At 56.8% G+C, this 12,659-nt stretch overlaps 4 protein-coding genes across 4 annotated transcripts; 2 read left to right on the top strand and 2 right to left on the bottom strand.

Annotated features, from left to right (window-relative positions):
- SCHCODRAFT_02502203 (globin-like protein) lies at positions 1–1,341 on the top strand (the record flags this gene model as incomplete). The annotated part of the gene is made up of 2 exons (XM_003031566.1): positions 1–666; positions 757–1,341. The coding sequence occupies 2 exons, from the start codon at positions 1–3 to the stop codon at positions 1,339–1,341; spliced, it is 1,251 nt and encodes a 416-aa protein (XP_003031612.1).
- Positions 1,342–1,639: 298 nt separating this feature from the next.
- On the bottom strand, positions 1,640–6,972 carry SCHCODRAFT_02627190 (uncharacterized protein). Its single transcript, XM_003032004.2, has 15 exons — positions 6,740–6,972; positions 5,877–6,690; positions 5,454–5,824; positions 5,309–5,400; positions 4,905–5,251; positions 4,616–4,852; positions 3,953–4,563; positions 3,873–3,900; positions 3,444–3,821; positions 2,798–3,392; positions 2,626–2,748; positions 2,367–2,572; positions 2,245–2,314; positions 2,048–2,193; positions 1,640–1,998 (listed from the first exon to the last, which is right to left on the bottom strand). The coding sequence occupies exons 1-15, from the start codon at positions 6,835–6,837 to the stop codon at positions 1,867–1,869; spliced, it is 4,248 nt and encodes a 1,415-aa protein (XP_003032050.2). The 5' UTR covers positions 6,838–6,972; the 3' UTR covers positions 1,640–1,866.
- A 212-nt stretch (positions 6,973–7,184) lies between these two features.
- SCHCODRAFT_02543144 (uncharacterized protein) lies at positions 7,185–10,865 on the bottom strand (the record flags this gene model as incomplete). Its single annotated transcript, XM_050343619.1, has 11 exons — positions 7,185–7,541; positions 7,601–7,806; positions 7,856–8,663; positions 8,719–8,819; positions 8,874–9,001; positions 9,056–9,162; positions 9,210–9,286; positions 9,336–9,530; positions 9,582–9,673; positions 10,401–10,530; positions 10,599–10,865. The coding sequence occupies 11 exons, from the start codon at positions 10,863–10,865 to the stop codon at positions 7,346–7,348; spliced, it is 2,307 nt and encodes a 768-aa protein (XP_050200207.1). The 3' UTR covers positions 7,185–7,345.
- A 297-nt stretch (positions 10,866–11,162) lies between these two features.
- Positions 11,163–11,757, top strand: SCHCODRAFT_02668216 (uncharacterized protein; the record flags this gene model as incomplete). The annotated part of the gene is made up of 4 exons (XM_003031567.2): positions 11,163–11,248; positions 11,333–11,439; positions 11,502–11,577; positions 11,631–11,757. The coding sequence occupies 4 exons, from the start codon at positions 11,163–11,165 to the stop codon at positions 11,755–11,757; spliced, it is 396 nt and encodes a 131-aa protein (XP_003031613.1).
- Between the last annotated feature and the right edge of the window lie 902 nt (positions 11,758–12,659).

Genomic DNA, 12,659 nt, shown 5'->3' with positions numbered 1-12,659 from the left:
ATGTCATTGACTCCGGAGCAGGCTAAAATCATCAAGGCTACTGTGCCCATCCTCGCCGAGCATGGCATGACCATCACGAGCCGCTTCTACGCGAACATGTTGCGCGAGAACAAGGAGCTCAACAATATCTTCAACACCTCCAACCAGCACAACGGCCACCAACCCAAGTCGCTCGCGATGGCGCTGTACGCCTACGCGAGCAACATAGACGACCTCGGCGTGCTCAGTCCCGCCGTCGAGCTCATCTGCCACAAGCACGCGTCGCTGTACATCCGCCCGGAGCACTACAACATCGTCGGCACGTACCTGCTCGCGGCAATGAAGGAGATCCTCGGCGACGCGCTCACGCAGGACATCCACGACGCGTGGGCCGCCGCGTACTGGCAGCTTGCCAACATCATGATCGCGCGGGAGGCGGACCTGTACAAGAGCGCGGACGGCTGGGCGGACTGGCGCGAGTTCAAGATCGATCGCAAGGAGAAGGAGTCGGATGAGATTACGTCGTTCTACCTCGTCCCCCTCGATGGGAAGCCTCTCCCGAAGTTCAAGCCCGGACAGTACATCTCTGTGCAGACCGAGGTGCCAGACCTCTCGCACCTGCAGGCGAGGCAATACTCGCTCAGCGAGGCGCCTCGCAGCGACTACTACCGCATCAGCGTGAAGAGGGTAAGTACCATCGTCTTCTCTTACTCTTTTTCACTACCCATCTGCTTCTCCGCACACCCCTCATACGCGGCTTGCTAACTTGTCTCACAGGAGGATGGGCTCAACATGAGCGACCCCGCCGCGCCCGCACACCCTGGCTACATCTCCAACCTCCTGCACAAGCACAAGCAGCCCGGCGACGTATTGCGCGTCTCGCACCCCTACGGCGACTTCTTCTACGACGAGTCCGCCGTCGCGCCCACCGCGCCCATCGTCTTCCTCGCCGCAGGCGTCGGCCTGACGTGCCTGCTCTCGATCTTCAACTCCCTCGCCGCCGCCGAGACCGCGCACCCCATAACGTGGGTGCACGTCGCGCGGACGACCTCCGCGCGGGCCTTCGCTCCGCACGTGCGCGCGGCTGCTGCTCGCAACCCGCGCATCCAGCCCGTCTTCTTCCTCTCGCACCCGGGCGCGGGCGATGTGCAGGGGCAGGACTTCGATGTCCCAGGCCGCCTCGAGCTCGGCAAGCTGGACGCGGAGAAGCAGTTGCACGCGAAGGACGCGACTGCGCAGTACTTCGTGTGTGGTCCGGAGCAGTTCATGGTGGATATGCAAAAGGGCTTGAAGGAATTGGGGGTCGACGAGGGAAGGATTCACTTGGAGCTCTTCGGTACAGGTGGGGTGCCGAAGGCGTGAGGTTCTGGTGACTGACTGGTAGTTGCCGGCGCGGCGCATGTATGGATAATGTACCATATTTATCATCCTCTGCATTGATTCATCGCTCTCCCCGTAACGTCTGCATCCCTAAAGTGACCTCAATTCATCCTTCAACAGAAGCCCAGCCTGACTTGAATTCGCCTAGCTTTGTGCTCGTCAGCAGGGCAGTTGCTACTCACGAGAAGTCATGTCTGGCAATTTAATGCCCACTTGCGAACTTGCAAAGCTGGTGCGCCCTTATGCTCTCTGCCTCAGGCCTCATGCACATGTGTCGCAGCTCCCACGATCACTCGCGCATGTACAACGATGTGCACAGATGTAATGGGAATGACGGGTAAGTGAAAGACAGAGAGACACGCTAAGAGTGCTACGTAGTGTGCTTAAATATTTGGCGGACTCGCCAGGTAGTGCTGTATTAGTCGCGTAACTATTATAATGTCCATTCCAAAAGGTAATGTCCGCCCCTGTCCTCTCCAATAAACGTAGCTATGCAGCGCTGTGCGTTCATGAGAGCTCTTCATCAGCACGGCCTGTCGCAGCCAGCCTGATATCCTCGAGCGTGATACTCGAGCGCTCGCACATGCTCCTAAAGATGCCGTCCGACTTCTCGAATAGGACGGCGGGGCTGTCGAACTCCTGCAAGCAGTTGAATAGACCATGGCGTCAAGCGTAAGAAGAGGCATACCGCTATCCGGCCAGCGTCCATCACGCAGATGCGGTCGTAGCCGATGATGGTCCGTAGACGGTGGGCGATGCATAGGATGGTGCGATCCTTGAACTCCCGCGCGATGGTGTCCTGGATGTTCCTGTCGGTCTCATAGTCGACGGATGCTAGTGTTTGTGTGAGCACTGGCTGCCCGTGAAAAATACAAATGAACAGACCGGTACCCTCGTCGAGGATCAGGATGTTGGTGTCCTTGACGAGAGCGCGAGCCAGAGATACCAATGATCGCTGCAGATGGCGTTAGCGGACTGACCATAAGGAAGAGAGTAAGCCTCCGCACCTGTCCTATGGACAGATTGTTGCCCTCATCCTCAATGACGGAGTCCAACGTGAATCGGTTCACTGGAGTGAGAGTGCTCTCGGGGATATCATTGCCGTCATCAGCCTTCGAAGTCTCAACGAGATACGAACGCTTGAGCGCGTCCCATAGTCTCGCATCATCGTGTAGACCGAAGGGATCCAAGTTCGAACGAAGGGTGCCAGAGACTGTGAAGCCGTGTGAGCACGCGTCTACCATGACAAGACTTGAAAGTGCTCACAGAGCAATGGATCCTGAGGGATGATGGAGAGACCACTACGAAGGTTGGCCAATCCTACAGTGGAAATATCGACGCCGTCGATGACAATGGACCCGGACGATAGCTCAACCAGACGGAAGAGTGCTGCAAGATGATCAGTAACCCGTGCCATGTGAAAGGAGAGCGAACGTACCCGTCATGATCGACGATTTGCCAGCGCCAGTGCGACCGACAATGCCTATCTTCTCGCCGGAGGCAATTTTCATCGACACGCCCTTGACCACCGCCGGCAGCTCCGGGCGGTACTTCATGACGATGTCCTTCATCTCGATTTCGCCCTTCAACGGCCAGGGCGCAGGCGGCTTGTTCTCCGGGATGTAGTACGCGGGCTCCTGCTCGATCTCGCGCGCGTAGTGTACCAGGCGTTCGACCGAGCTCATGTTGTTCTCCGCTTCAGCCCACTGCTTTACCATCCAACCGAACGACTGCTGGACGCTCAGGATGTACGACAAGACCACACCGGTTTGTGAGGGCGAGATGGAGAAGCGGGTTCCCACCGCGAGTATGGCCACGACGAAGGTCAGCGTCGCTCCCATCGCGTCCAGGCGGATAGCGAGCCAGCGTTGATTCGCCACTGTGAGCCAGTACGCCCGATTCTCGATGTTGACGTGTTTCTCGTTGTCTTTCTTGAACCGCTCCGCTTCACCGTAAGCCCGGATGGTCGCCAGGCCGGACAAGCTTTCCGAGAAGTGAGCGTACACCGAGGACCGTAAGACGTTATCGAGACGCTAGAAATACTCTTCAGTGAGGGGCTCAGTAATTTTTCCGAGTCCGCGAACCTTCAGCTCTCTCGCACTTGCCCTGTAATACGTCGCCGCATAGAGGTAGATGAGCATGACAACCGCCACCGCAATCAAGAACCACGGAAGAACGATAGCGATCAGGATGACTGCGCCCAAGATGCCAGAGAACGTGTTGGCGAACATCCGGATAGACTCGCCGAGGGTATTGTCGATGGTGTCGATGTCCTTGGAGAAGCGATTCATGATGCGGCCAAGCGGAGTGGTCTCGAAGAACGACATGGGCGCGTGTAGAACAGACTGAATGGACCATTTGTGGAGACGTTGCGAGGAAAAGTAGGTGAGCATGGCGAAGCAGCAGCCCATGAAAAATAGAGTGACGGCCTGCGCGACGCCGAGGGCGGCGTAAATGCCCATCTATGTGGTGTCAGTCAAGCGGTAAAAGTGACGTATGGCGGCGGGACTCACATAGAATCCCGCACCCTGGTTGAAGGTACTGAAAGAACAGGTTAACGTGACTCCACATGCAATACGGACCAAACGCTCACTTTTCCTGCCACCACACAAGCCAGTACGAAGACATGACCGTCGTGCCTTGCAGAAGCACCAACGACGCCAGCAGTAACGGGATCACGATATACCCATGCGCCGCCTTCGCATACTCTGCATAGATCTCCGTCGACACCGCCCCCGTCCTTCGCTCCTCCTCCTGCATGATCCCCGGCCCCGCCACATTCTTCTTCGGCGTCTTCACCACGGCCGCCTCCGCTGCCTTCCCCTTCACTGCCCCCTCCGCGTCCTCAACAATCCCCTCTTCCTCTTCCTTCTCCTTCTCCTCCGCCTGCGTCCCAAACTCGTTCACGAACCGCGAGAAGTCCCCGTTGTTAGACATCAGCTCGGCGTACGTCCCGCGCTCGACGATGCGCCCGTCCGCAACGGTGTAGATGTAGTCGACTTGGGGGAGGAAGTGAAGCGCGTGCGTGACGAGGATGCGCGTCTTGCCGAGGCGGCCGTTCATGAGGACGTTTTGGAAGACGGCCTTGCCGACGTGAGCGTCGAGGGCAGAGAAGGGGTCGTCAAAGATGGTGATGTCGGCGTCAGCGTATATGGCACGGCAGATGTTCAGGCGCTGCTTCTGACCGCCAGAGAGGGAGATACCCTGCAGAAGTGGTGAGTACGATGTGGGATTCGCAGTTAAGTTATGCTTCTACCTTCTCTCCAACTTCCGTCATGTCACCGTTCGGAAGCATGTCAAGATCAGGCTCCAAGCATGCATCGCGAACAGCGGCCCAGTACTTCTTCTCCTCGAACTGCCGGCCAAAGCAGATATTCTCGCGGATGGTGGCGTTCTGGATCCAAGCGCTTTGCGGGCAGTAGCTGAGAGACCCACCCCAAATAACCGTGCCCTCCGTCTTGCGCATCTCGCCGACAAGACCTTGGATGAGGGACTACCACAACAATGAGCACACCATACCATGCTGGCAGCCTGGAGCCACTCACCGTCTTCCCCGACCCCGTCGATCCTACGATGGCGACCAACTGGCCGCGCGAGACAGACAAGGTGATGTCCTTGACCTGGAAGATCGGCTCCTCCTGCTTCGGGTCGGCCGCTTTCTCAGCAGGCGCGTGTCGTTTGACTGGAGCAGGCTGGCCCTTTGTCGACTTCTTGCCCTTGGATTCCTCCTCCTGCGGCGGAGCGTCCCAAGAAAACGACGCGTGCTCAACAATGAGAGCCTCCGCGATGCCATGGTCGTGGATCTGCGTCTCGCCGAAGGTCTCGGCGGTGAATACGTCCGTGAGGCGGTTGACGGCGTTCGTGGCGTCCGCGATGGTGCTGAGGGACATCGCTGGAAGTGATGAGAGGGTCAGTGAGCAGTGAGCGGGCTGAAGGGTAGAAGGCGTACGCAGCATCATCAGAGGCATCCGGAGGAGTGTAAACAAAGTTAGCGACGAGAAGACATTGGCGGCGTCCATGGCGTGACCCGTGAGTGAGTAACTGTGAAGAGTAAGTTCAAGCTGATTTGAGCAACAAAAGAATGGCATACGCACGTCACAAACGCCAACACCGACGCCAGCACCGGCAGCGACAACGCCGCCGCATAATTCGCCGACCTCGCAATCAACAACGACCTCACATACCCCATCTCGCGCTTGCGGTATTCCTCGATCCTCTTCAGGAACGGCGCCTCCCAGTTGAACACCTTGATGACGCGAATGCCGCCGAGGAGTTCCTGTAACAGCTTCGCGCGCTTGTCCGTCCAGCCCATGCTCTTCTTGCGGAGCTTGAAGAGCGCCTTCATGGTCTGGGTCTGGAGCGGGGAGCCGAGGAAGAAGAGGGCAAAGCCGGCGAGGGCGCTGGGGCCGAGGTTGACGATGAGGAGGGCGAGGCAGATGGCGAGTTGGATGGGGGCGGTCCAGGACTGGTTTGAAGGTGATAAGAGGAGTGCGGCAAGAGGGTATGTGAACGCTCACCATATGGAAGTAACTAGCGCAGATATCGATACGAGAGACATCGGTCGAGATGTGGTTCACGAGCTTGCCGTTCGTCAGAGTGCTTCGCGCCTTATTGGTGAGCTTAAGCGAGCGCGAGTATATAGCCGTGATGAGTCCGCCGCGCAACAACACACCAGACGATGCAGCCCGATAGAAGAAGTGGTGCGTTCCCAGCGACGCGACGAACTGCAAGAGAAAAAGCCCGACCGCGAGGCCTACGCCCTTGCCAATGGGTGGCGCGGCGCTATTGTCCCCTCGAAGGTGCGCCGCGTACGAATCCGTGCCGAACTTGATGATGGCCTTGACGAGGAGGGGGCTGGTAACCTGGGCTGTGTCGCCGATGACCTTGAGGATGCCGCCGATCCAGAACCACCAGAAGATCGCATCGCTGAGCGCCAGAGCGAGGCTGGGCTTGCGCTTGCCGTCGACCTCCCTCCACTTGCGTTCCTGCGCTTCTCGCTGACCGCGGACAGACCATAGCAGCCGTTTGCGCAATGGTGGCCTGATCTCGCCTGCGGCTAGGCGCTTGTTGTACTCCTCGGCCTTCGCGCGCCGTCGCTCGAAGGACTCAACGATACGCGACGCCGTGTGCGCAGACATGCGGCTCTCTTGAAGCCTCCATAGATCGGAGGCCTCCAGGGGACGCGCATAGCCAAGGGCGAGCATCGGTGTGATCCATTGGAAGAACAGGATGGACAGCCAGGATGCTGTCTTCTCTGGTATGAGAGGCGCATTCTCGATGTCGCCCGTCGGAGGCGGAGGAGGCTTGCTCTGTAATATTTGTCCGAGGAAACTGAAGACAACGTTAGGGCGCGTCCGTATCATGAAGCATGCCGACGCACCCTTTCCTGCCCACCTCCGCCGTCTTCATCGCAGCCGCGTCGGGCTGCTTCTCCACCGTGGTGAGCTCCGACTTGAGAGACTCCGCGCGGTCTGCCATGGCGGTGAGAGGCAACGGCTGGCCTTCGAGAAGTTCCTATGTATATGCATCGTATTTCTGTGCATGAGAGCCTGGGGACCGGGTAGACGAGCTCGCTGCTTGAGGAACACGTTGAGCGACGCTGGCGCTCCGACTCGGCGGAAGCATTGATCCGCGGTGATCGACGGGCGCTGCCAATCAACCATCCGATTTCCTTTTTCGACTGAATAGCACATGCAGAGGCGGTCTTCATGCCCGTGTAAACTCAGGCTCGTCCTCTGCTTGAGGTAGGATCATCTTATGCCATCGAAGGGTGGTTGTCTAAACTGTTTCTGATCACAGGTTGTCTAGTTGATATTCAAAAGCAGGTTTACAGGGCACACTCCGAGTGTACTCCAACAAATGTTCTGTATACAGGACCACTTGCCGTTACGATGGAGTGACCACCTCTGTCCTTCGTAAGCACCGTCTATCAACGATCACTCACCGTATACAGCGTCCGATATCATTACCCGTCTTGCCGAGGTTGTCATTGCGCTGTGCTGCGCGTAACGAAAGTGGGCAGTTGTGCTCGATGTCTTGCGTCATCGGCCACCGATTCATGCATAGGTCGGGCGTCTTGTGCGCATCTTAAACACTTCGACTGGATCGTGACGGTGCCAGGTGGCCGCGGACCAAAGGGATCCACTTCGAAGTCGACCGGCGTGGGGACCTTGATACGATGCCTACAAAGAAGGTCAGAAGCTCGATGTTCCTATTTTGCCACAGACAAAGATATACGCACCTCGTTTGCAGATGCAGGATAATGTGCAGCTCGTGGTCGGGCGAGTTCTGGCGGGTCAAGATTGCGTCGCAGTGCGTACATCGCACTCGACGGCAGAACGACAGGTCGGGTTTCCACTCGGTGCGAAGGAGAGTATGGCGCGCCGTGGCGGCGTCCTTTGCGTTGGCGAGGACGAGGTTGGCGACTCGGATCCGGGTAGAGTAGACCTGTGGGCGCAATGAGCTTGGACTACGACTGATCCACGAGCATTCCTACCGCTTCGCGCCATCGCATCACATGACGCTCACTTGGAGTTTTCGTCTTCGCTGTGCGTTTCTCGAACCATTTATTCTTGTCGTCCAGCTCTTGCGTCGTAATCGTCTTCGGGTCCTCTCCGGCGATCTTGATGAGCTGCTCCGCACGGGCGTGCGCCGTCAGGTCGAAGCGCAAGTACTTCGCGGTCCACGGATCCAAAACGGTGTTAGCGCCGTAGGACTCCACCCCGCGCGTTACCCTGTGGGTGTCGAGGACCTCGGGATACCCGAGCAGCTCACGACAGGCGCCGGGAGCCTTCCACGAGAAATGTGTCGTTGCTAGCCTCAGGTCATTTGCAGAGACATGCATGCCGAGCGCTTCCCTCATCAGCCCGAGGAGGGCCGCGTCGCAGGAGTTGCGCCACACTTTGCCTTGCGCGAGATCACGCCTCTCGAAGATGGCCCAAATGTCGGCGTTCTCAAGGTCGCGGTCAAGTGGCCGCTCGTTGACGAGGCGCTGAACATCGGGCATAGCCGCGACATCCTCGAAACGGGGCAGGATGGCGCGAAATTCTTGTTCGCGTAGGAATGCCTCATACTCACTCGCCACTTGCTCGTACCTCTTGCGCAGGGCGCGATCTTCCTCTTGTAGAGGGGATCTTGTTGTGCTCTCTTGCATGAAGCGTTTGACGTCGTCTTTGATATTGTCCCAACCGTATTCCGTGAGTTCGGTATCCTGTTGAATCCATCGTCGCTCGAGAATCTTGAGGCTGTCCGGCGACATGGCGAGCGTGGAGCCCCAGTTACTGGATAACATCTTATGATTGATGCTGGCACAAATATCAGCTTTGCGGCCCTCGAGGCTGACGATATGACGGCACTCACAATAGACTCCGCTGATGATGGATCTCCTCGAGTTCTTCGGCTCGCGCTGCAGCACGACTAGCGGCTTGAGCTTCCAGCCACTTCTTGATGGGATACCGTTCCTACAATATACCTTGTAGTGAGGCAACCTTCGTCAAATACCAGTCAAAGCATACCTCATTCTTTTCCTTCATACGGCATTGCCTCTCAAAAAGAAACTGGTTGCAAACTTCATCCCTGGGCTTGAGCATTGTGTACGCTGCATTGCATCTCTTGAGCATATCGAGAGAGTACCGATTCCCGCCTCAAAGAAAGTTGAGGACATGCATAAGTGTGTCAAAGAGGTAAAGCGACTTACAGATGACACTCGTATTGGAAGGCATGGAAGGGATGATCGATTTAAGCCATACGAACTTGTCCTTGACCAGGTCGCATCGTTCATCCAGGTCATCTCCGTTGGGAAATCTGGCGCAATGTTAGATAGTATACGTGACGTCGTGAGTGCTGCGTACTGTACTGGCAGACACGTCTCGCACATCTTCTGAAGCGCCATCCAAGCGAAGTGTGTGGCTGGTCTCCGCGCGCAATACTGCAGCGTCTGGTAAGCGACAGGCGATCACAGCAAGCAGCACACTCACAAAGCAGAAATCATCGAACAGGATATGCACGAAGCGAGGCAGGCTCACGTTGGGAGGTTTGAAAGGTAGTTTGTCGATGTTTGAAAGGGTCGTTCGCCAGATCCTTGCAGACTTAGGGTCCAGTATCGTTCGTCTGAAGCCCTCTGACACGCGCGAGAGCTGCAGCAGCGCATGGGGATGGCAGAGGTAGAATATCTTCGGTATTGTTACAAACGGCACACTGAGTCTTGGCGGGATGAGACTCACCTCATATAGCACATCCAATGGAAGCCGCTCGAACGTGGAGAGTCGCATCTTCGTCTGGCGCTTGTTCGTGTCGTCGAGCCTCGTGCCAGTGGCTACATGATCGTCAGTTCGCTTCTGTCGTTTCCTCGTGGGCGCGCCTCGCGACGAGGTCTTCCGACCATTCTTCGCAGTCGATTTACGGCTCATTATCGATATTGTCTTTTTTCCTCTTCTCGCCAGCTTTCAAAGTATTGGGGTCGGTGGCGCAAACGCGGTCACGTGTAAAATAAGGCACGCGCAAGGTCGGTGATGCTGCAGAAATGAGCCTTGTAGTTAGTGATCAGGGAGGTGGCGGTGGGACAGAGCGGGAAAGCGTTGGAAGATGATGAAGGTTGGAGTTGAGATGCAGAAACAGTCGCGTAGTCACGACTTGGTCACGAGCGCCATGTGCTCCGGCAATCAAAAGGAGCACTGGCTCGGCTTTCTCCGACGCACATGGCGTGGCCCAAATCACAACGCGACCTTGTTTGCATTTCAGCTTCGACCACCACCATCAACACCCGCCCTCGTTCGCCGGCTCCACGTAGCTGAGGACGCACCCGTGCTGCGAGTCTGGTTTCCCAGCAAGCCAGAACCCCCCACATGACCGTGTTGTAACCGAATTCAACCGCAAGCAATGAGCCCCTCGTCACAGCGCAAGTCTGCGCGACAGTCAAAGAGACAGAATAACCCAGCATGTGCGAAATCATCGGCTATCACCAAGAATGCACGGGCAAAGATCTCATCGCGAAGCGCGCCACCCAAGAAATGACAGAAGCGATGCACCGCTCCAGTAAGTACTAGAAGCAGCAGTAACCTCCGCAAGCTCCTGCGAAGTGAAGTAGCGCCGGAGAAGACCGCGAGTATCCGTCTTCAAGGAAGTTCCGCTGGATATGGTATATGGGGCGCGCTTCGGGCCACCATAATCGACCTACAAAGTCACCAGAGACTCGGAACATGGACATCTTCGAGAAGAAATAGATCGTCAACGACCGTTACCTCGCCGAAGACGCCCGGCTCAAAATCGAGAACGCCGTCGACCGCTTCTTGCAGATAGGCAAAAGCATAGCGCCTAGAGAGGGAGATGGATGCGTCCCTACGCGCGCGGTTCGGGTTCATGCAGAAGTGGCAGGCCTTCGTGAGGAGGCGATCCTCCCTCGCTTTGGGGACGTTGCGGCAATGCCGGATGTTCAGCGGGTCGTCAACAAGCAACTGCTTGAGCGGCCGATCAAGGCGGCAGACGTACAGGCCTTCTCCAAAAAGCATAACCTCGCGCAGGCCAAGGCGTGGCGCGAGTCCTGCGACGCGGCGCCCGTCAAATTAATGAGCGATACTCTCGAGAAGCCTATTTTCCGAGCCTCCCTCAAAGTGGCGACAACACATTTCGCATAGAAGGCGCCAGGCGCGTGCCGGAAGATTTACGGGGACCCAGAGATCCTCGACACGTATCGGGTAACGCGCGGGGTGGAGTTGTAAGTCGCAGATACGGTGTTGGATTCCTGGACGGCGAAGTACTTGAGCTTCGATTTGGCGGTGCATAGTCGCGCGGAACAGTTGATTCAGATGATTGGGGAAGACCCGAAGACGATTACAATGGAGGAGATGGAGAAGAAGGATTATTGGTTATTGAAGAGGGAGAGGAAGCACGGGTGCGAGCGGTCGGTGATATGGTGGCGAGAGGCGGTGAGTGGGCTTTTGTCGAGTCGATGGGAAAGGCTGATCATTCTCGACAGGTATACTCCACCCCGCGTCCCGGTCGCCAATCTTGAGTTGGTGAAAGAGAAGGACGCGGTTGTGGCTCGCGAGACCTCCTGCGCACTGAGTGGAAGCACGACCTGGGGTTCGCCCGCAAAGCGCGATGCAAGCATTGCAAGGTCGTCTTGAACCGCCAGATCAATCCAGACGAGGATCCTCAGAATGAATCCGACGATGACAAGGCTGAGGATGACCTGCCTATGTTTTTCCATCTGAAGACGAGGTGAGTAGTTTGCACACAAACCTGGTGGTCGTTCGCTGATTCTGTCCATGAAGGCACAAAATCAAAACCCCATACCTGCCGACTTCGAATGGACCCGTCTGGCCTATCGCACCCTGGCACCGTTACGATTTATCGAAGGCCTTCGAGCGGTGTGAGAAGTCGAGCCTGCACATGAATTGACGACCCCCGAGAGGGAAACTAGCGAGCTGTCCGCCGATTCTTTGAATGGGCTTTAGGTCTGCGAGGTACTGCATGATGGTCTCCTCGGTCGACGGAGCCTGCCGACCTGGAGATATAGCACTGTATCCTCTACGACGGCAAGGACGCGTCAGTGGGACAGTGGACGGAGGGCGGCAGGCTATTGTATTAGTAAGTATTGTATGGAATTCCGAATTCGGGTATTTTGGTGCTTCATCTCCGTGTACGCGTTGCCTTCGAGTGGAACGACGCAAGGACGCGCGTCGAAGCTGACCAACCCAGTCGGATGCAGAGGCGGTCTGACCAGATGTCTCTGACCGTCAACGTTGGTGTTCCATCGACGAGTCGGGTGCTATACGCCCCATTCTGCATTGTAGTCATGGACGTCGGTGTAGCGTCTGACGACTGACGCGGTCGTGCGGTCAACGTTCGGTATGAGGCGTCTATCGGACTTCGGCGGCGGAAGAGGGCGAACAGGCTCCGAAGGTGTAGAGTAAGTGACCTGGGGTGAGTCATAGACCGCGTGCGCGTGGTATGCTCCGTCTACGATAGGTATTCGTGAGGTATCTACCAGGCATCGTCCACGAGGAATGGGGGAGGGAGGAAGTGGGGGACGAATCGAAAAAGGCACATTGGAATCTGGCCGTCGGGGTAGTGGCCGACCTTCATCGGGCTCTTTTGACCTGCGAGCTCGAGGGGGTCAAAAGCTACACTGTCGCACCTCGGGGGCATGGCTAGTCAATGAAAGGTCTGTAGAAGGTAGTGATTCATAGTAGATAAGCGGAGAACCATGAGGAGGGGTGGCTGGAGAGTGTCGTGGACGCTGTGAATGCAATGAGAAGATTCTACGTGAACAGATATAGATATAGATAAGCAGGGAGGAG

The sequence above is a fragment of the Schizophyllum commune genome, assembly GCF_000143185.2.
Source record: "Schizophyllum commune H4-8 unplaced genomic scaffold SCHCOscaffold_6, whole genome shotgun sequence".
Lineage (NCBI taxonomy): Eukaryota > Fungi > Basidiomycota > Agaricomycetes > Agaricales > Schizophyllaceae > Schizophyllum > Schizophyllum commune.
Note: the sequence above shows the minus strand (reverse complement) of the source record. Positions and strands in the feature narration are given on the sequence as shown.